This window comes from Thermobia domestica, chromosome 15 (genome assembly GCF_964235325.1).
Source record: "Thermobia domestica chromosome 15, izTheDome1.hap1.1, whole genome shotgun sequence".
In the NCBI taxonomy this organism is placed as follows: Eukaryota; Metazoa; Arthropoda; class Insecta; order Zygentoma; family Lepismatidae; genus Thermobia; species Thermobia domestica.
In genome coordinates this window covers 154192814-154216534 of record NC_137468.1, presented here as the reverse complement: position 1 = coordinate 154216534, position 23721 = coordinate 154192814, and the positions used below count along the sequence as shown (strand labels likewise).

At 36.2% G+C, this 23721-nt stretch overlaps 1 protein-coding gene across 4 annotated transcripts in view; it reads right to left on the bottom strand.

Annotated features, from left to right (window-relative positions):
- The window catches only part of LOC145671309 (DNA-directed RNA polymerase I subunit RPA1-like), a 267751-nt gene that overhangs the window by 121158 nt on the left and 122872 nt on the right, over window positions 1-23721 (bottom strand). For all 4 annotated transcript variants that reach the window (XR_014128501.1, XM_081740285.1, XM_081740284.1 and 1 more), the window contains exons 14-16: window positions 16581-16751; window positions 9582-9740; window positions 4223-4392 (exon numbers count right to left, since the gene is read on the bottom strand). Coding sequence is in view for 3 of the 4 variants with exons in the window: in XM_081740285.1 (XP_081596411.1) it covers window positions 4223-4392; window positions 9582-9740; window positions 16581-16751 (500 nt within the window). In the remaining variant the exon portion in view is untranslated. The remainder of the gene's footprint in view (window positions 1-4222; window positions 4393-9581; window positions 9741-16580; window positions 16752-23721) is intronic.

Genomic DNA, 23721 nt, shown 5'->3' with positions numbered 1-23721 from the left:
CGCATGCGCAACCCATTGGCAACCCATCTCGTTCGTCACGTAGTAGAGCAGTGAGATCGAGCGCAGCCTGATGCCGCCGAAACTGAACAGAATCTGGAATGTGTTCATTATGACCCTTTCCGACGCTAAATTGACTGAGTTATGCGTCGCAGGAATGTGTCTAGCGTGTAATTTTCGTGTATGTCGTGCCACTGTGATTCGTATTATACGGAAATATGCGCCACTACACCTGTGCCAGCAGCTAAAACCGATTCCCAAAAGGTTGCATGATTGTGATCGGTTTCTCGTACAGCGGCAAACTGTCTTCGAAAGATGGACCAAAACGTTAAAATCAATGAGTATACTACCAGATTCATGTCCTGACTGAAATATATCAGCTTGATATATTTGATGGATCAAGACGAAAATTTCAGTTTAAGTTGATCATAAAACAAAACACATAAATACATTTTATTATTCACCTAGTTTGCAGTGTTACCACATAATAACTAAAAGTATCGCAAGGGACGTTTTTAAGGGAAATTTCCTTAAACATCCCTCAATTAGTTTTCCTTTGAAGACAGAAATGTCCCGTTCATTACGTAAACGGAAAGCCTGCATTCTTGCAAATCTATCGAGGTATAACTTGTGCCAGTGTTGCACTAACGGTCTATCTACGGTCATTAGGGTTAAGGGCGCCAGGACCCAGGTGTTGCACTTATATGTTGACCAAGAACTATTTTTTGATTTTAAGGAGCTAAGGAACATTTCTAATATAGTGGCATAAGTTCCCTGGTGGGGGGGAAGTTATGATCCCGTTGGCCCTTGGTCTAGACATAATGGTAAAGTTTTCAGTTTCAGGAAAAAGCGCTATACTTCCTTAACAGCAAAAAAAAAAAAAAAAAAAACTACGACTGTATTACTCCAATAAACCACTTGAAGGGGTTAATAACTTGAGCGTAATACAATCTGTAGCCCCCGGTTTCCATCTTTGGTAAAAATCATTCGTGGATGAAAAATAACACTTTAATTATGTACCCACAATTTAACTGCTTACCTGTGCTCGACTAACCTAAATAACATAATATGAGGAACTAATCTCTGTTCTGAATTTCTTCGATATCTGTTATTCGATGAAATTACACTGACTTTCGAAATTCAAGTTTGCACTCATTTCAACTTCAATAACAACTATTTAACATACATTGTAGGTTTCCTGTTTGTTTATAAGAACGTTCTGATGTTTTATCTTCCCCATCAGTGAATAATTCCTCATATTATGTAAATTCGGTAAATTGAGTTCAGGTAAGCATCTCGATTATGGGTACAGAATTAAAAATAAATCGTTCTTCATCCACGAATTATTTTACCATACCACAGATGTATACAGAAGGACATTCATTGTGTGATGCTGAAGTTCATCAATCTTTTAAATAATTTATTAGAGTAATAAAATCACAGTTGTGTTTTTTGCTGTTAATGAAGTATAATAGTCCCCCCCCCCTAAGAACCGGAAAAGTTACTGTTATATGACTGTTATATGAAAATGCACTAAAGAGATCAGGTCGAGAATTATCATAGCCAAAGAAGCATTCAAGAAGAAAAGGTCACTCTTAACTAGCAGCCTTAATATTGAACTAAGGAAGAAACTGGTCAAGTGCTATATAGGAGTATTGGAGTTTATGGTTCAGAGACTTGGACATTACGGAAGTTAGAGAAGAAATATTTAGACAGCTTAGAAATGTAGTGTTGGAGGAAGATGAAGAAGATAAAATAGGCAAAAACAATAACAAACGAAGATATTTTGAAATGGGTAAGAGAGAAGAAGACTTTTAGCCAGCATCCTTCGTAGAAAGGCCAACTGAACTGGACACATTTTGCGAAGAAATTATCTCCTTCATACCGCCATAGAAGGAAAGATGGAAGGAAAGCGAGGAATAGGAAGAAGAAGAACACAAGTGATCGATGCTTTGAAAAATAGAAGACAGTATTTTGAGTTAAAAGAGGTAGCTGAAAATCGAGAAACCTGGAAGAAATATTTCCAGGCCCACAATTAAAATCAAGAAAAAAAAAAAGAAAGAAAGAAAACTCACTAGTCCCAGGATCTGCCAAAAGGTAGAATACTTAATAATGATGAAAATGGTAAATTTTATAAGCCAATGTAAAAATTTGTTAGCAGTCACGCATCTATGACGACGATTAAAAAAAGAAAAAAAAGCTATCGAAAAGTACACGAATAAATTAATAAAACAAGTGCGAAAGCGGAGTACTTGATTAGTTAATATGCATCCTATTAGTACATTTAATAAGTTAAGATAAGTTTCCCAGCTACAGGGACCTAGATATTTTCTACCACGGAAAAATATCGACGAAATGAATAATCCTATGAAAGATTTGCCAAAGGAGGTTTAACACGTATGACGAAATGTTAGAAAAAAGTGGCAACTAATTGCTAATACCAACTACAAGATTAGATAATAGGAAGGGTCAAGATAAGAGAAAAACAACCTCCCACCAAAGACGAACTAGAAAATCAATTAGAAGAAGAGGTTTCGTACCAAGTAGAAAATCACAAAAATTCAATAAGGGATAACGGAATGGAGCAATATAAGGATACTATACTAAATCCACGAAGAGCCGAAGAAGACTTATCAAGGAAATTAAAAGTAAACTCCTCGATTGGCAAGCTTAACAATCGAGGAACAACAGAATTATAATCTTTCTCAAGAAAGAAAACAAAACGTTGAACTATTAAAGATTTTTAAAAGTATGTCTTATAACTCGGTTTGAAACTACTTTACTCCCAGGTTATGTAAGTCCTTCACTCAATCACCACCACGAAAGAAGGTAACTCAAGACACTCTGGCAAGAAAAAATCTATTTTAAAGAGCAAATCGAATGAGAAGACTAAGGATATTCAAAAAAAAAAAAAAAAAAACTACAGAAACTAAACTTACCAAAAGAAAAAAAAATAGGGGTAAAAACAGGAAGACAGATGAAGAATTCTTTGATTATACAGGCCGTAATAATTGAGGTTATGTTAAAAATCGCCTCACAGAAAAAAATAACGATTTAAATTAGAAGAACCAAAGGAAAAGGAAACCATTATAAGTGTCTACAAATTTCGCATTGGCTCAAAAGGAAAATGAAGATGACATTTGGTTATAAAAGTAACACAAGACCTACATAGAGAATTAACAAAATCTATTAAAATTTACTCGTTGACCGAGGTCCTGCTCATCAAGGATTTTGTCTCTATTACTAAATGTCTAAACTTCAATGATCTTGGACACATTTCAAGGTATTGTAGGACGAAGAAGCCTTAGATGGATAGAACGCGTCGCTCACATGGGTAATACGCTCGTGATTCATAGAAACCTAGTTTGGAAGCTTATCGAAAAGAAACCTTCAAGTAGAACAAGAAAAAGGTAAGAGGACAATGTGAAGCAGGATATTGGGAAGTGGGTAATAAAAATAAAGAAAAATGACAGCTTTGAGTTTTACGTCCCACGTTTATGCCATGTTTGCTAAAGGAGATGCTGATGATGAAAAATGAATGAAATAGTGGAATAAGGAAAGTGGGAGGAATCGGGAAAACCCGAGAAAACCCATGTACACGGTGTTTGTCCACTACAAAGCCCACTTGGCGCGAGCTGGGATCGTACCAGGGACCCCGCGCACCACGAGTGAGAGCTCTACCACTGAGCTACCGCGGCCCCCAATAAAACTAAGAGAGTGCACAAACTTAACTCTGCATAAGATACGTTCAATAGAGTTTTTTTTTTTCTGTAGCAATGAGCCTTAACCTCATAATTAGTTCAGATCCCTAACTACGTAATTAGTTAGCTGAAAAAAAAAAATCCCTTCTAATCCGTAATGTACACTTTTAGGTTAATAAATTTATCTATAATATCTAACTGAATGAATAGACGAACATAGAAGTGGAATCGGTATATTTAAGATTCTGCAATATAATCCCTCTTTTACAGATCAATATTCTTCCAATCTCCGCTGGTCTAGTAGCTAGCGCGTACTTTTAATGAACGGACTTGTAGATTCGATTTCCGATGGAGAGCCTCGGTTGCAGTGGTTCAGATTTCACCTTGAACTCTAGGTCTATGTCTCATACAGCCTCGGTGCTGAAAGGGGCACTCAAATCCAATACAAACAAACAACAATTCTATATTTCACCTACAAAATCCAATTAAGATTATTTTGTATTTCTGTACTAAACAATACTTACGCATTGACTTTATTTGTAAATCCGTCAAGGGTTGTCTTATATTCCTGGTCAATGAAAGATCTATTGGTGGGGTCAGGACAATTATATGCTTCTTCTAGTCTTCTTTTCAACTCTTCCTTGTTCGACACGTCGCTTAGATTCACAGCAGCAGCTGCAGCAGTGTGTCCGCTCTGAGAATTGAAATTTGTTACTTTCAATATTTAATTTCATTCCAGCAATAATATCATGTAAATTATATCTTGCGTTGTGTAGCAAAAAAATAAATAAATAAATAGACTATATTACTGCTAATAAGATATTCCATTATTTGTTTACTGAGCTTAAGAAGTTCAAAGTATATAGTTAATGAACAAGATCGGAAATACAGTAGGAACCTACATGATGCATTTTTTTTAATTAGTTCACTACGTATGGACCAATACAAATTTCTTGAAGCAATCAGAGTTCAAATTTCAGTAACTTTATAGAGAATTACATACTTTTCCTCGATCATTCTATATAAACCTACCAAATCTGTACTCAAATTATTCAATTTTTATGAAGGTATTAATCAAAGCGTCAGCAAGCTGCGGACAACCTCCAGTATCGGAGCAACTATACATAAACTAAATTCGAAGCTATATGCTCTAAGAGTACTAAAAGACACATTAACTCTACAATTTTACTACAGGCCCAGATACTCTATCAAAAAGTATGACATTCTCTTTTGGGTTAACGCAACTGAAAGTAAATCTATATTTACAACAAAAGCAGGCCATCTGTACCTTTCAAACTTACACTACACAGCAAGCTGCAAATCGTACTTTAAAAAGTTAATGATATTAACAGTGCCATCTATTTACATATATGAAGCATCTGTTTTTAGTCTAACGCAAAATGAAGATGAGGTGAAAGATCATTATAAAACTAGAGATCAAAACGAAACGTCTTACTTTACTAGAATATCACTGGTAAAACAGGGACCCAGATATATGGCAAATAAAATATTCAATGCTTTGCCCACTCACATAAATATGAAGAAAAACTTAAATAAATTTAAACAAAACTTAAAAACGTATGTAATACAGAAAGAATTTCATAGTGTAAAAGAAGACCTCGAAATATATGTGTAACAATGTAAAATATTTTACCCATAAGTGTGGAGTGCATATATCTTAGTAGACTTTAAGCACAAAGTTTGAGCCAAACCTTTTTCATTAAAAAAAAAATCTAGAGACGATGGTAGTGAGGAGGACAGTGTAGTATAAATTGCGTACAATGAAGTGGGAAGATGGATGTACTATGTGTCAATGTTTGTTTGTGTCTTTGTCAATGTGTGTTCTTTGGGTGTTTATGTATATTCTTTTATGTGAGTTTCTTGATACCTCAATGTTTTTACCCATTAGTGTGCTAGGTTCTCAGTGTGAACTAGATATAGTACTAACATTATTATTATCAAGTGTTATTCGCAAAGTTTATAATAGCCTCGTAAGAGTTTATGTGCTTACGTCTAACGTGAAGTTTGAAGTGTTACTGATTATAACTTATAAAGTCCGCAATGTCCCGAGATTGGTAAGTGTTGATGTTATGTTTACTCAATTAATCTCTATCTCTCCCTCTCTCTCTCTCTTTCTTTCTTTCTTTTTTACATCGTGATTTCTAAGTAGTATGGTACATGGTGATATTGATATTGAGTTAGAAACACTATTCCCCGAATGGCTGTCAAGGTTGGGTGATCTCACGGTGAATGACCTAGAAGAATCTCCCTCGCGAGACAATGGCTGTACCGTAAACCCACCCGCTCTGAGCCTCTCTCTCCAGCTGCAGGGGGTGATTGGTAAACATCCACAAGCTATTCACATTTGTCACCTCAATGCACAGTCTCTTTTGAAAAAAATAGACGAATTCAAAGCTACTTTTAACTCCTTAAACATGCATGCCATCTTAATATCGGAAAGCTGGATGAAACCATCACTGAGTAACACTTTGATCGAACTCCCAAATTATCAACTTTTGAGAGTCGATCGCACGGGGAAGGGGGCGGGAGGAGTATGTGCGTATCTACGAAACGACCTAAAAGTGAAAGTGGTGAGTCAATCGCCTAATATTTATACATGCGAGAGTGAATTCCTTATATTAGAAGTGAATTTAAACCACCAGAAGGTGCTTTTAGCAGTGGTGTATAGACCACCTAAAGCAAAATTTGACAACTTTCTAAACGAGATATCTAAATATATTCCTGTATACCAACATATCATGGTTTTTGGGGATACGAATTATGACTTACTTTCGATGAAAGATGAGTGTAAAAAGTACAAAGAATCCCTTCTCTCACTCAACCTTTCACTGTGTGCGTTGAAGGCAACGCACCATACAATCAATAGTGAAAGCCTCCTAGATCATATTATAACTGCAAACCCCTCTAGAATTGTCAGTCATGGGCAATTTCCTGCCCCCGGCTTTTCACGTCATGATTTAATATACGCTAGCTATTCACTAAAAGTTCCTAAATATAGACCTAAAATCTCCACTTTTAGAAATTTAAAACACATAAATGATGAAGCATTAGAAAGGGACGCAGCGCAAATACCCTGGAATGACATTCTAATTATACCTTCCACTGAAGGCAAGCTAGAATTATTCAATAGCTTTATTCACACTCTCCTCAATAAACATGCACCTAAAAAAACCAAAAGATTTAAAAAATCTGCTAACCCATGGATCACACCAGACATTTTGCAGCTCATGAAAGAACGGGATTTGGCATATCAGAAATTTAAATGGTCCAGGAAAATTAATCCTAGTGATTCTGCCAATACTTTTGAAGAATATAGAATCCTCAGAAATAAATGTACACAAAAAGTTCGAACTGCTAAAATTAGATTTGCGGCTGATCTATGCACTCAAAGTAATAACCCCAAATATCTTTGGAATAAGTTGCGCATGTTTGGTATAGGAAACCGTCAGACTGATGTACAATCTATACACATTCCGCTTAACGAACTAAACGATCACTTTGCTCAGGTCCCTACTATAGACGATGTTACAAAAGAATCTACTATGAAAAACATACGCGAAAATCCAAGCATCCACGAAAAATTTAAATTTAGAACGGTTTCTGTCCTAGAAATAGAGGTAGCTCTGAAAAAAATTACATCCAATTCAACAGGGGCGGATGACATCCCACTACAATTCCTTAAGAAGATCATGAGATATATTCTGTTCCCTTTAATGGACATATGTAATTCCTCTCTACTTTCGGGTTGTTTTCCTAGCCAGTGGAAATTTTCTCTCATTCATCCCCTTAAGAAAATAGCACAACCAATAACGGCGAACGATTATAGACCAATAAACGTGACGCCGTGAATTTCGAAAGTTTTGGAGCATATTGTATTAAATCAAATGTCTGATTTTATAACTTCCCATGATCTCTTATGTCCATATCAATCTGGCTTTAAAAAAGGATACTCCACACATACGGCTCTTATAAAAATTACAGATGACATTAGAGAAAGCATAGATAAGAAACAACTCACAATACTTTTACTTTTAGATTTCACTAAAGCATTCCAGTCGGTCGATCACGAAATTCTTCTAACAAAACTTAAGTCACTCTTTCATTTCACAGATACGTCGGTTAAATGGTTTCGTTCGTACATTCAGAATAGATATCAGCGTGTTTCTGTTCTGGACAATCAAAGTTCATGGACAACTGTGCACTGTGGAGTTAGTCAAGGAACGGTCTTAGCACCGATTCTGTTCTCTATGTACATAAATGACTTGTCTCAACAAATTCGCCACCTTAAATATCACTTATATGCAGATGATGTTCAAGTATATACTTCGACAGATCTTGGAGACATAAACGACACTATCTCACTCATAAATTTAGACCTTGAACGCATAAGTGCCTGGGCCCAATCTAATAATTTACATCTAAATCCCAATAAATCTAAATGTATCATAATAGGTTCGAGAAATATCCTCTCCAGACTGCAGAGCACCGAACTTCCTAAAATTACATTAAATGGCACACATATAGCTTTTGATGAAAAAGTGAAAAATTTGGGCCTCATATTTGATCAGAATCTTCTATGGGCGGATCATATAAATCATGTATGCAAAAAGGCGTTTGGTGCATTGCACTCTCTATACCGTTTGAAAAATACGTTGCCTTATCCAATTAAGGCATCGATAGTACAAAGCCTTGTACTATCACATGTTGATTATTGCATTGGAGCTTATGGCAACGTAAATAAAGAAGCGCTAAGAAAGTTACAGAGCGTTCAGAATGCATGCGTTCGGTATGTTTTTAATCTTAAACGTTCAGATCACTTGACGCCATTTTTTAATGAATTGGGCTGGCTAGATATCCAAGCTCGCTACATATATCAATCAATGACAATTTTATTTAAAGTTTTGACATTTGGTGTGCCTATATATCTTCACAATAAACTACAGTATGTTAGAGATAGCCACAATCGTGATACTCGCTCTAGCAGATCAACACTGCTGTCGATACCTCGTCATAATACGAATCAAATGGCTAATTCATTCACAATCTCTGGTATTAGAGAATGGAACAGACTTCCACCAGATGTAAGGAATTCACCTTCAATTGCGACATTCAAAAGAAATTTGAAGCAATATCTGATAGCCTTAGCCAATGTACACCAATCTCGGGAATGATGATTTTTTTTTTTTCATAAAGCTGAGCAGTAGAAACCAATTGTAAACAGAAACTTGAGGTATGTATCTATAATACTAGGTTTGTGGGGAGGTATGGGGGAGGGGGGAATGTAAGGTAGTATACTTTTAAGAATACATATATCGTTCTGTGTATGCTGTGTGTATAGTTTTCTTGTTTTTATGATAAATAGTATGAGGGTATGGGGGAGGGGGTATGTAAGGGAGCAGGTTCGTGTGTAGGGGTATATGTGTGTGTAGGTATATATGCATTAATGTAGTAATTGTATTTTTTATGGATTTGACATCAATTGTAGTATGTATATCTTGTATACATTTGAGTTGGTTGAGTGTAAGAAAAGGCAAACATAGCCTTAACTCTGCCGTTAAATAAATAAATAAATAAAATAAAATAAATCACTTCTGTAAATCATACTATGTTTGTTTTATAATCTTATAAAAATACTATGTACATGTGAACTAAACCCTCCAAATATGACATATTGGTTAGATGGAGTAATAAATAAATAAATATCCCTGCTGCAGTTTGTTGTTGTTTTGATAATACTTTCAGAAAGATTGGACAATCTGAGCACAGATTTCAACTCTTTTATACAAAATGACGAAAGAACAGTATATAATTTCTATAGTTTTTACCCTGATTAGTTTGAATACCATGTGTTGAAATTAGTACCTGTCGTGCATTCTCTATGATTTTAATCCTCTCTCTTTCTTTCTCAGGAACAAGAATAATATCTTCCACGCCTAAAGTAAATCCTTCCCTTTGAAGAAAAGCAGTGAACAGCCGTGAGAATGAACTAAGCAGCCGAGCAGAACATTCTCCTCCATATAACTGTAAGTAAAGAAAGACAATACTAATAGGGTTGTAAGACTCTTTTTCAATATAAAAGCAGACTCGGAGAATTACTTTGTATTTTATTTTTATTTTTATTTTGTTAACTAGGTTATAATACAACAAGTAGTACCATCCAAGCTGTGTAGGACTTCTTGTGAAGAACCCCGAAGTCGAAAAGATCATATGAATCAGTATAATTTGAATGTCAAAATACTAAAGTTCATCGCACTTCGTAATTGTGAGGTAGACTTGTTCTGTTAAGTTCTATATATAAAGAAAACTGTAATATCTCTCTTACAAGCAGTGCGTCTGTCACTGTTAGAAGTGTTTCTATCTCTCTTAGGAATGTGTGCCCCACCGTTAGAAGATGAACATCCATAGAATTGATCTGTTAATTAACAGTATACGAAGGGCAGTCAAAAAGTTCCCGGAATTTTGTTGTAGCTCTTTATTACCACAATATAAGTACACACTTAGTTAATCGCCTTCAAAGGAGGTACTTTCAGAACACACACACACAGTTATTTCAGCGATCCTGCGATTGCTGGAAATACCGGCGAAAGTTCTCTTTTAACATCTTTCGAAGTTCAGCCATCACGTTCATTTTGATTACTTCTTTGACGGAAACCTTAGAGGCCCATTTTTAGCTTTGGAGAGAGCCAAACATCCCTTGGTGCTAAACTATTTTTAAAGCTATCAGAGTCTCTAAAGCCGATTTCCCCTCATTTGCACATGACCTTGATGTTTGCGCGTTGCTCGATCTGTGAAGTTGCACCAACTGATCACTACGCACTCTTCCGTTCAGCTACACTATTCGTCTACCGCCTCTTAAGACGTGTTGACACTTATTAGATTCTTAAGTAGGCAACCTAAAGACTGTATTGAACACGATTCACTATGATTGCATCATAAATGCCAAAACTACAACATTCCAGGAACGTTTTCACTGCCCCCTCTTGTTCTTTTTACATATACAGTGCATAAATAAACAAACAATGTGTTCTAGCATAATAAATCTTATCAGTTATTATAGGCAACGAACGATATACCTTTTAGAGCCATAAGAATTATTCTTCTCGATTTTCTCGAGAAGTAAGCATGAGAATTTACCCTCAAGCATTTCACTTTGTACAGCTCGATGTAACCTACCGACAGATATATCTCATATCTTTGAACAGTATTGTAATTACACAAAAACTAAAATTTTTAAGAGTTAATCATAACTTTGTACTATATCCCATTAGGTGGTGTGCTGTCGTCTTACTAGTGTCATAATAAAAATCTTGATGAAGGTATACTTTAATCAGTTTTATGTAAATATTTGTCGTGGTTATTCTGCAGCACCAATTTTTACGACTACAAAGAAAATGGTTTCTCTCTACCTTCTTAAAAACTACCGACGACGATTTGCACTCACCCATATCATTTTTTTCAGTTCGACCAGATCTATTGTTTGGTACATTGAAAATAAAAATGAAATCTTTAAGTTTACGTTACACGATTATTCCGGTTAGGCTAAAGGAGAAAGTGATAATGAGATATGAATGAAATGGTGGAATAAAGGAAAAGGGAGGAAACAGCAGAACCCTGAGAAAACCCACGCGCACGGTTTTTGTCCACCACAAAGCTCATTTGGCGCGAGCTAGGATCGAACCAAGGATCCAATGCACCAGAGGTGAACACTCTTACCACTGAGTCACCGCGGCCCCCGGTATATTGTGTAGTGGTACTGATGGGTGGTGATCCGAATGGGAAAAAAGACTTGTTGCAATGTTTTGAATGGAATTGTGAAATTACTAGAAAGTGAATGTAGTAGTTTCGGTTTACCAACTTTCCCGTCTTTATAATTAGTTTTTGGTTATTTGTAATAGGAGACTAAATGATAATGAACTTACTTTATGAAACCTGAATTTGCACCATCTTCGATGAACTACGTTTAACAATACACATTTCTTTTTTTACACATAACAAAATTAACAATTGATACACCTCATAAACAAATTAATAATTTAACAATCGCCTTCAAGATCAAGAACCTCACAACATAGGTGAAGCAAAGAGTTCAGTATTGGTCAAGTAACAATCTCGTTGATATCGCTAATCAATTGAATTTAAAGCCAAAAAGTATAAAACTCTAAAAAAAACTCAGTCAATAACATCTTCATCAAACACATAGAGAACAAGTTAGCCGACGGCGACATCCATGGAGCAATAAGAGTACTTATTTCTGAAGACATCTTAGCTTCAACAGATTCTTCAACTTTGCTCTTGTTAAAAGAAAAACATTCCCCACATACTTATGAATTTACACCTCCTGATACATTCAATTTTCAAATCGACATCAATGGAGTCTCAATCAACGAATTTCTAAGAGCACTCAAATCCTTCCCCCAGGCTCATCAGGAGGTATAGATAATATGCGTCCATCTATTCTCAAAGATTTAATTCTCTACAATAATCAAGACTCCAAAGATAAGTTTGTTAAAATAATTTGCGATCTTCTCTTAATGATAATATCAGGAAATGTTCCCAAAGAAGTAAGACCCATGTCTTCGGAGCTTCTCTGATAGCACTAAAGAAGAAATCGGAAGGAATCAGACCAATCGCAATAGGAAACATCTGGAGAAGACTTTCATCTAAAGTCATTTGCAGTAGAATTAAATAACAACTGCATCTATTCCTATCTCCACATCAACTGGGAGTGGGCACACAGCAAAGAGCCGAAGCAGTGGCCCAAGCAGCACGTATATTTCTCTTTTCCTCACCCAAAACCTAAAGCCTTCCTAAAAATTGATTTCAGGAACGCTTTCAACGAGTTAGACAGAAACTCAATGCTATCAGCTGTTAAAGATAATTTCCCTTCGATACTTCCTTATGTTCACCAGAGCTATTCAGAAGCTAGCAATTTATATTATGGGAAGGACATCATTCTCTCACAAAGAGGAGTACATCAAGGCGATCCCTTGGGACAAGCGCTATTTGCAATAACCTTACAATCATTAGTCAATAAAATAAACACCGATCTAAATACTCGTTATTTTGACGATGGCTGTATTGCTGGAAATACAGATGACGTTTTAAGCACATTAAACATGATTCACGTACAAGCTAAAACAATTGGCCTACACCTCAACTTCTCAAAATGTGAGGTTAGTTTTTTCAGAGCAACAAAGGTACAGACGCAGAAATATTTTACATTATACAGAGAGGCAGCTCCAGGAATTCAATTAATGTCACCGTCAAATGCTTATCTTCTCGGAGCTTCCTTCCAACAGAAGCTCGAAGAACACTAATAAAAGAGAAGACACCCAAACTAGAATTATATTTCTCACGATTATCTCGGATCTCGGCACACTGCACCTTCTATTTACTAAAGTCTTAATTTAGTATTTCAAGAATATTATATTTTCTCCAATGCTCTTCAACATGGCAAGATGAAGACCTTCTAGAACATTATAACAACGCCATAAAATCTGGACTAGAGTCTATACTCAATTGTGCTCTGAAAGATAACAGCTGGCTCCAGGCTTCTCTTCCTGTTAGTAATGGTGGTTTGGGCATTCGCAGAACCTTAGATATAGCTATCCCAGCCTTTTTGGCCTCGCTCTACGGTTCCCGAAGCCTCATTGGATCATTACTTCAACAGGACCTTCACCCATACATAGACTCACAAATCACAGAATGCTCTTCTACATGGGTTCTACTAGTCAGCTCTGAACTTCCTCCACTAAGCGCAAGGACAAAGCAATCATCATGGGAAGATTCCATCATCAAATCTCACTTCTCTTACCTAATGCATTCAACCAATAATCTAGAGGACAAAGCCAGACTACTCGCTGTCACATCTGTTGGTGCAGGCGATTGGCTTAAGGCCTTACCATCTTCTTCACTAGGACTCCATCTACCCAGTAAAAGTTTCCGAATCGCTATAGCATTACGTTTAGGCGCAGAGATTTGCGTACCTCATAAATGTTTCGCTTGCAGGAGCCCAGTAGAAGAAAGAGGACTACACGGACTTTCCTGTATAAAAAGTGCTGGCAGACACCCACGACATTCTATGGTTAACGAGTTAATAATGAGAGCTCTTATGTCAGCAGGGATACCATCAATACGAGAACCAACTGGATGCCATTGATTAGACGCAAGAAACCTGATGGATTAACACTGATACCTTGGAAAAAAGGTAAAGCCTTGGTCTGGGACTTAACATGCGCTAACACGTTCGCTCCTTCCAATATTCCTTTTTCATCGGTTCAAGCTGGTACCATAGCTAATAGCGAAGAAACAGAAAAGAGAAACAAATATAGTAACCTAATTGACAAATACCAATTCGTAACTATAGCTATGGAAACCAGTGGAGCTTGGGGCAAAGAAGGTCTCAATTTTATCAAGCAAGTTGGTCAACGAATTACTCTTCTAACTGGAGATAACAGAGCCAGTTCCTTTTTAACACAACGTATAAGCATGGCCGTACAAAGAGGCAATGTTGCCTCAATTCGGGGAACTATACCATCAAGAAAAGAATTAGACGAAATATTACTCCTATGAAAAATGCCTCATAAACAAACCCATCCATGGAATAGATATGGAACCATCTATCGAAATACACCATGTTTTGTGGAATGAACTCCAAGCAATGAGAAAACGGGAGTGTACGATATTTCACCACGAGGACTGAAAATGTCAGTCACATTCATTGGGAATTCCACATAATCTTTATTATGCTAGTAATCACGATCGAACTCGCAATGGAATCAAGGACATATAACAATGAATTTAACAATATATATATGTTATAGTGACAATTAAAAATCTTAAGTTTAACAATTCCTAATTATTTACGTAAATAAATTTTATATTTCTAAATAATAATAATAGCCAAAACAGATCACAAAATTTATTTAAACACACAATACTTAAAAGAAAATAATTAAAGTTTCAAAATAATGCTAGCAAAATATCCGTTCTTCGCACGGGCAGAATAATTTTATTTTGAACATACAGGCTGAATTTGAATTTAAACAGCATCGGAAGTGTCTCTGTTTATCTCGGTGACCCCGAAAACTATAGATTCGACATTATCGGTTGTTTTCGATCATATCTAAATATCCCCCCCCCCCCCACCCCTTCTCTAACTTGCACCGTCAAAGTAAAATGATAAAAACCATCCCAGGTCTGAACCTCATGCATGTTGAAAATTTGATCAAGATCGGTCGTGTGGTTCAAGAGTTGGTTCAAGAGTTATTAAGTTTTATTTATTTTTATATATCTCCCACCCACCCCTCCCCTAGGTTGTACCGTTAAAGTGAAATGATAAAAACCATCCCAGGCCTGTAGGTCTACATTTGATTGAGATCGGTCGAATGGTTCACGAGGTATGAAGTCACAAATACTTTCTCAGAATGGATAAACAAATAAGTGATTAATACATAGCATTCATTGTATAGAAATATTATAAAATGTGGCATTAGCGTTCTACGGACAAAATTTGTTTTGTACAACACGTCTATCGCCCCTAATCGAAATCAATGAGAGCAGAGATGTCATACGCCACTGTAAAATGACAAATAATACCATATGCAAAAGAAGTATGATAAAGCCATTCCTATCAATTCACAATTTACATTTTCAGTATTACCATAGTTACAAATACCTTGCAAATAATCTTATACAGCAATCCAAAGGTGGATGAATGGATTAAAAATATTAAACTATATTTAATGAGTTTTCACACTATTCAGAAACTTCAAACATATCAAGTCGCACACATTTTGTTTTCGTAGTAAAGAGGAAATCCCAAGGTTACATTGGAGTACCATACCATTTACTTCATACAGAACTGACGAGGTGAGATGATTTTGAGTTTAACGTCCCGTTCAGCAGCGAGGCTATGTGAGACGTGGACCCACTAATTAACGTGGACCCACTAATTAACGTGGAATCCAAACCACATGAGCTCCCACTGGGAATCGAACCCGGATCTCCCACGCCAAAGGCGCGTAGCCACGAAGGAGCTCACCGAACTGAAGAAAACAAAGTAACTTGTCAGTATAGCATAACAACGAACCTGGGACTTCTTCATTATGAAAAAAATACACACTAGTTATCTCATCAAGATATTTTAATTCAAATCGAAAAAATGAAATGAAATCTTTAAGTTTTACGTCCCACGGTTATGCCGGTTAGGCTAAAGGAGACGGTGATGATGAGTAATGAATGAAATGGTGGAATGAAGAAAGTGGGAGGAAACGGGAGAACCCCGAGAAAACCCACGCACACGGTGTTTGTCCACCACAAAGTTCACTTGGCGGGGGCTGGGATCGAACCCGGGACCCCAAGCACCAGAGGTGAACGCTCTACCACTGAGCCACCGCGGCCCCAATTCAAATCGAGTCAACAATTGTCTGTTATGTGCAAACAATGTGGAAGCTTTTTACAAGTATCATAATTGAGTATCTAACTGGTTTATATTAGCTTTGCTATCTTAAATAACTTACACTAAAAATACAAATCGCTGAACGAAACAACGTTCATTTTTAGAAATAAATGTGTGACACTGTCAGATGAAACCAATATGTTCAGTTAGTAGGCGAAACTGTCACACATTTATTATTTTTAAAAATAAACGTTGTTTTGCTGAGCGATTTGTATTTTTAGTAAAAGTAATTGAAATACACTTGCGCCTTAAACACCGGGCTAAACCATGATTTAGTTTTAGTTTTGTTTAGAGAGAAAGAAAGAGCTATGTTCTTTATTACATTATCACTAATCAATAACAATTTCTTTATATCATTAGTAACCAATACAAAATCCATCACTTAGTAATTAAATCCATACCTCATAAAAGCAATGAACTAAACCATAGGGCGTGGCACCATAGTGAGCTTTGTCCAGTATTCCACACAATAATTCACCTTGCCTGAGAATCACTTCAGCTTCAGACATTGTTTTGGGATCATTGAAAGGTACTCTAGCTATCCACTCGCGTGATGGCTCTCTTTCCCAAGCCTAGAGAAGGCATGACAATATTATTACTGAAATATACTAACATTTAAAAATGCACGACTCTCTCATCTTTCTATACCAAGTGTGACAGCTTCTACAATATCTTCACTTACCCTATTATTATTGACAAAAATAATTGTATATTTCACAAGTAATAGAGAGAACCATTTTCCAACAACTGTTACCAGTAATACTAAAAAATTCTTGAAGCAATGTCAAAGGATCTCCTTAGAACTGTTTTCTCGATTATTTTTTTCTTATTACAGAATATCCTTCAATTATTTAGTTAAATCGAACGACACAATGCAACTAAATTAAATAAAAGCTATTTATCTTTCCATTGTCTGGATTGTTTATTATTACTGATATTCCGTATGCCCATCATGCTCCGAGTTTCATCAGAGTTTCAACTTTAGGTAAGTACATCTACTACAAATTATCTTTATACTGAGCTTAAAATTATTTTGAATATAAATTATTGTGAAAATGTATATCCTAATTATTGTATATTGCATCACTGCATGTTGTTCTATAGTATCCGACAAGGGGGATGGATTACACCCACATACGCACACAGCCATCATACAAAATATATATCAAACAACGAAGTTAGTTGTTGAGTACTTCAAATTATACGCCCGTAGCCAAACTCCCTCTAAAAATTACTGTGTAAATACCCCAGGATCCTGAAACATGGACTTTTGGATAGGGAACATATTAGTTCCTAAGTGAAGTCTTGATCCAACTACGGTAGATTTTGGAGCTATGGACCTTTAAAGTTCATTTTTTCATGTTTTCTGCAACCTATAACTCCGAAAAGAAGCATTTGTGAACCCAGGTTGGTCTATACTTGTTGTCTTATCTTGGTGTCAGGAATCACCTCCCAAACGTTGTGGGTGTTGTTTTGTAAACCCTGTATATATATATATATATATAGTGTAGCGCTCCTGCGCCCTTTGCAAATCAAATTCTACTGGAATTTAACACTAATCAAATAATTTTATTTTCTTTCTGTAATCTTAAATCAGGAATCTAAAATAGTAGTTAGGTGAGGTGTTGGTAGGGAAGAATAAGAATATACGTCACCACCATTCACGGCTGCTAATAATCCAGATCTTCAACAAATTATATTTCAGTTCCAAAAAACAATGAGGTCAAATATATATATATATATATATATATATATATATATATATATATATATCAAAGTAAACGAATCACCAAATACCAAAATAACAGTAATTTATTTTAATCTCACACACAACAAATAACCGTAAACAAAAGATTTAGAATAAATAATTGATAACAATAATTTAAATTTTAATGACGTATCATTTAGATTTTACATTCATATTATGTCTTTCAAATAAATTTAGAATAAATATTTAATTTCAGTCTCACTATAAACAGTTCCAACAAAAGATACTTTCAAAACCAATTAACTTTTGTCTTTTTATTTGAAATTCGCCATATACAAAATTCTTTATTTTTGCAATTTCCATTGAATGACTACTTCCAAACTCTTTAAAATTAGTAATTTTGCAATTCATGAGGAATAAATTGATCTTTTCTTTCTGCATATTACACAAGAAAATCCAAGGTCGGCACCTTTATTGTCAGAACAGTTCCCTTTTAATATATTCTGGAATATTAGCGTTAATTCTTACAAGTAAAACAACAACTGATAAATTAACAGTAATTCGGACTTCAATTAATAATAAAACAAGTGAAAATCTCCTTAAGTATATATATAACAATAAGTCCAATCCAAAAATTCAGAATTCTAATGCAACGCAACGCAACGCAAAATTCGTAGTGGCTGTAATTACGAAAAATTTGACCCGCCAAATCTTACTCTCAGAAACCGTTTCAAAGAACAAATTTAACAGAATTAATACTTCAAAAGTCACTCTAAATACGAAGAACAATAATCTATAACACGATGTCCACTAAAATTCTAAAATGAAATTTCATGACTTTTTCATAACCTCTCCTTTACCAAACCATAAATTTTCGTACCATTCAAAAACTAATAACAGTATATATATTCTTCAGCATTTATATTTATCTTCTATCTACTTTTGAACTGTTCCCTGGAACGTTAAAAACTTGATGCCATCTTACAGTTGAATAAATTGGTCAGATGCGTAGGGGGTTTCGACGATGGCGCCACTGATGCCAGCTGAAGGGCAATCTCGAGAGCGAATTCGAGTCCGAATCAGACCGAATTTTCATGCATGCAACAGAAGTGTGTTTTGCTTGCAATTTGTTAGCGTCTAAAGCCGATCATAAACATTTTCGGAATGAATTTTGACGTTTTATAGAATAAAATTTTCCAGTCTCTACTTACATTTGTACAGATAAAAAATCGTGACTCAAATGCTAAATTTCGCGAATTTTTCTTGACTTTCATGACCGTTTTCAGATTTCATGAATTTTTCGTGAATTTCGTAACCGATAGACGGAATTCCGTAAAAGCAAAATCCACGACACAAAATCTCTGAATAATCAATCAGATATCAAAGTCAAATTCAGGAACAGATTTCCGACCCGATAATTTAATCTCTTAGTATTTCTAGCAAAAATATTCAACCCGTTACTTCTACAAACAGACAAATAACCGGTAGGAACAATATTAATTACAATTTCGATGAAACAAAGTTGCCTGCTCCAATCGAACCAGTTACAAAATCTCAAAGAGAAACAAAATTTGTATCCAATCAAGACAACTGCACAGTAAAACAAAATGAACATGGACAAATAGCAAAAGAAACTAGAAGAAATACTATTATTCAGTAATTATCAAACTTAGTCGTCTGATATGCGGAGCGGAGCCGCGGTGGCTGAGTGGTAAAGCGTTCACCTCTGATGCATGGGGTCCTGCCTTCGATCTCAGGTCGCCTCAAGTGAACTTTGTGGTAGACGAACACGGTTTTTGTGAGTTTTCTCTGGGTTCTCCCGTTTCCTCCCACTTTCTTCATTCCACCATTTCATTCATTTCTCATCATCACCGTCTTCTTTAGCCTAGTCGGCATAACCTTGGGACGTAAAACTTAAAAAAGATTTCATTTCATTTCATTTGTTCTGCTGGGCTACTGAACTCCCTTCCAACACATATAGGATGTTCAAATAGACAGTGTGACCAGATTTCAGAATTAATAGTTAATATTGCAAAAACGGAGTTCTCGAAACATAATCAAAACCCTTTTTGTCTAAGAAGTAATTAAATCAAATAAATCACACAATGCTTTCATGATTAGTTCCCAATCTTCTGTACGATCTGACCCTAATAATAACTGGCTTCGCTGCCCATAACCGCGTGCCACGAGACCCTTCGCGCAACATACAAGTCGCGTAATACCTTTGACGTATCACTATGTTTAAAAAAAAAAAAAAAAAAGAATGCCGCGTATAATGTAACTCACGATTTGTCGCGTTTATTTACTTTTTCCTTACGTTTATGGATAAATGGATATCTCCATTTACATATTGGCAATCATGTTTTCGAGAGAGTTTTGCAGTAGCAGAACATGATTGCCAGTAAAAGACCTGCATCAAGGAACTGAAAAGTGAAGTAAAATATTGAATTTATTGGTTTCAAACTAGCGTCTAGATTGTCTGTCAAATATAAATTAGCTCCTGTAACCAAGTTTTCGGACACAAATATAGACACATACAGGAAAACTCTTGTCTTGAGGTTGGAATTGACACTCACTATTTTTCTTTAATGGACGTATTTAGTCAGGATTAGAGTACTATTGTTAACAGTGGTTGTTTTCAGTTTATGATCTTGTATGCTTACTCATCTCGTCCCCGTTCTTGTACAGTAGACCAACTTCACCTAACTGCGGGTTTGTGTGAGTCAGGAAGAAAAAAAAAACGCACATGCAACCTTTCCAATCTGAGCTACAGCAAATGAAATAGAAAAGTTTGAAACATGAATACTTCCAAAGGACAGCATGTGTATGAACGATAATCATACCATTTGTCTAAAATATACAGTAGAGTGAACAACTGATATTAAAAGGATACAACAAACAGGCATATGCGATTTTTTTTCTAGGGAGACCACACACTAAACATAGCTCATTAAATTTTTGGAATGACAGATTATCACCTCATGTGTCGGTGTAGGTCTATTCATTTTCACATTCGGGGCAGCGGTGGCTCAGTGGTAGAGCGTTGAGAGCGTCACCTCTGGTGAATGGAGTAATAGGATCGATCCCACATCGTGCCTAGTGGACTTTATGGTGTGCGTGGGTTTCGTCGGGGTTTTCCCGTTTCCTCCCACTTTTTCCACAATTTTCATTCATTTCTCATCATCACCGTCTCCTAAAGCCTAACCGGCATAACCGTGGAACGTAAAACTTAAAGATTCCATTTCATTTCATTTTCACATTCTAGCGATGGAAGAAGAAAGTGTGGTAATAGTGATAAAAATAGAATTCGAGATGTCAATGAATTTAAGTTTCATGGCCTCCAACATATCGGTAAAATGGGTTTTCGATATCTGGCCATCTATTCGTTACGCTTTTACATGCACTAAACTAGAGGCAATGACATTCAACATATCTAAATCAATTCTAGACATAATGCTTTTATATTATTCTATCTTTTCAAACGTTCCTCCTGCACCTAAAAATAAGAGTAGATTACAGAAGGATGAAAATTTAAAATAATTCAATTTTCTCAAAAACAGCTGTAACGAGTTTGTGTATTTTTTATAAATAAATATTTTATTAACAACCCTACACCATAGTATGAATCATCGCTCTAAAAAATACAAAAGGTGTAATTTACTGTATAGGATTAGTTCTTTTCGCACAATTTTCTCTATCGGATTTCATAAATAAATATTTCACTAATAACCTAACAATATGGCGTAACTCACTCGTCATGTATACATTCAGAAGGGTAAGTGAAGGTGAGGGTTTACTCATAGGATGAGTTTTCCGTCGATGATTTTCCCTTTAACCCCTCAGACAATGTTGTTGATATTTCGTAAAGATATGTTTCATTAATAATCTAACAGTACTGTGTAACTCGTTTGCCTCGGAAAAATCCAGAAGAAGTGGTTTTCTCAAGGAGTGAAATGAAATGAAACTTTTTTGACAATTTTCTCATAAATAACTGAGGCGAATGTGTTCATAATTCATTAATCATTATTTCAGTAGTAATCTTACAATATGGCGTAACTCGCTTGTCTCGAAAAAAAACAATCATAAGAGGTAGTTCGCTTTGAGGATATTTTTTTCCCGACGCGGGTTAAAATAAAAACTTTAAATGCAGAACTCCTTACGTGTTTGGTACCGGTGAAAAGTCTGTATTTGGAATCGACACTAATATCGGTTATTTTTGACCAGTTTTCGTATATCTCCTCCTCCCTCGCTTCCAGGTTGCCTGACTGAATTTGGATATAACCGGCATCAGAAGTATCACTGTTCACCTCAGCAACCCCGAAAAGTATGAATACGACACAAATATCGGTCATTTTCAGTCATTTCTATATTTCTCTCCCTCTTCCTACGTTGCACCGTCAGAGTGAAATAATAAGAGCACTGCTAGACCCGAACCTCATGTATGTTGAAAATTTGATCGAGATCGGCCCGATGGTTCAAGTGTTGTTAAGTCACAAAAGTAATTATTTTCATTTTTATATACTCCGGGGCCACGGTGGCTCAGTGGTAGAGCGTTCACCTCTGGTGCTAGGGGTCTCGGGTTGAAACCCTGCTCCCGCCAAGTGAACTTTGTGGTGGACAAACATCGTGTGCGTGGGTTTTCTCGGGGTTCTCGCGTTTCCTCCCACTTTCTTCATTCCACCATTTCATTCATTACTCATTATCACCGTCTCCTTTAGCCCAACCGGCATAACCGTGGGACGTAAAACTCAAAATTTCATTTCATTTTTTTATATACTCCCCCTTCTCTTCTCCTAAGTTGTAACATCGTAGTGAAACAACGAAATTATCCCAGGCCCTAACCTCATCTATGTGTCATATTTGACCAAGATCGGTCTCGTGGTTCAAGAATTATTAAGTTTTATTTCTTTTCATATATCTCACCCTTCCCCCTTCCCTAGGTTCTACCGTCAAAGTGTAATTATAAAAAATAAAAAAAAAATAAAAAAAAAAAAACATCGTAGGCCCGAACCCGAACTATGTTGAAAAGGACCCCGCACAATTGTTATGGAAATTCGATTTCGGTGGAATTGCTTGAAACCGAGATAGGGAGAGGCGGTCGCACCTTCCAAGAACATTTCAATACTTAGAATAATGGGAGTAAGAAAGAAGAAATTGCGTAATCTAATAAGAAAAGTTTGTTGAAGTGTGCAGATCAAAACGCATTTCAAGTGTCACACCACTCTACTCTCTTCCCCTCCCAAACCCCTTCCGAAGGAGTTCTACGGGGATTTAGGAGTTATATTTCTGGGTATCGGCATCTATGGCCATATTAGTGCGTCATGTATGAGAGATGACGTTTCTCGGCGATCACATGGGAAAAGAATAAAAAAAGAATTGGGTAAGAAAAGAAGCAACCTGGGACCTATATATCAGTTACCATCCCAGCATTGCCTCGTATGAATGAGGAAAACCCAGGAAAATCTCATTCAGGATGGCTGGCCTGAAAAAGCTTTTTACACTTTCAGGGAAAGGCAGAAGGAAAACCAGGAAAAGGAAGACCAAGGTTAGAAACATATTTAAGTTTTACGTCCCACTTTTATGCTGGCTAGACTAAAGGAAGTGGTGATGATCAGAAATGAAGGAAATGGTGGAATGTAAAAGTGGGAGAAAGGGAGAACCCCGAGAAAACCAACGCACATGGTGTTTGTCCACCACAAAGTTCACTTGGCGCGAGCTGAGATCGAACCAAAGGTTCCATGCATTAGAGGTGAACGCTCTATCACTGAGCTACCGCGGCCTGACCAAGGATAGGATATCTAGATGCAGTTACGAAGAAGAGATCTTATTAAAAT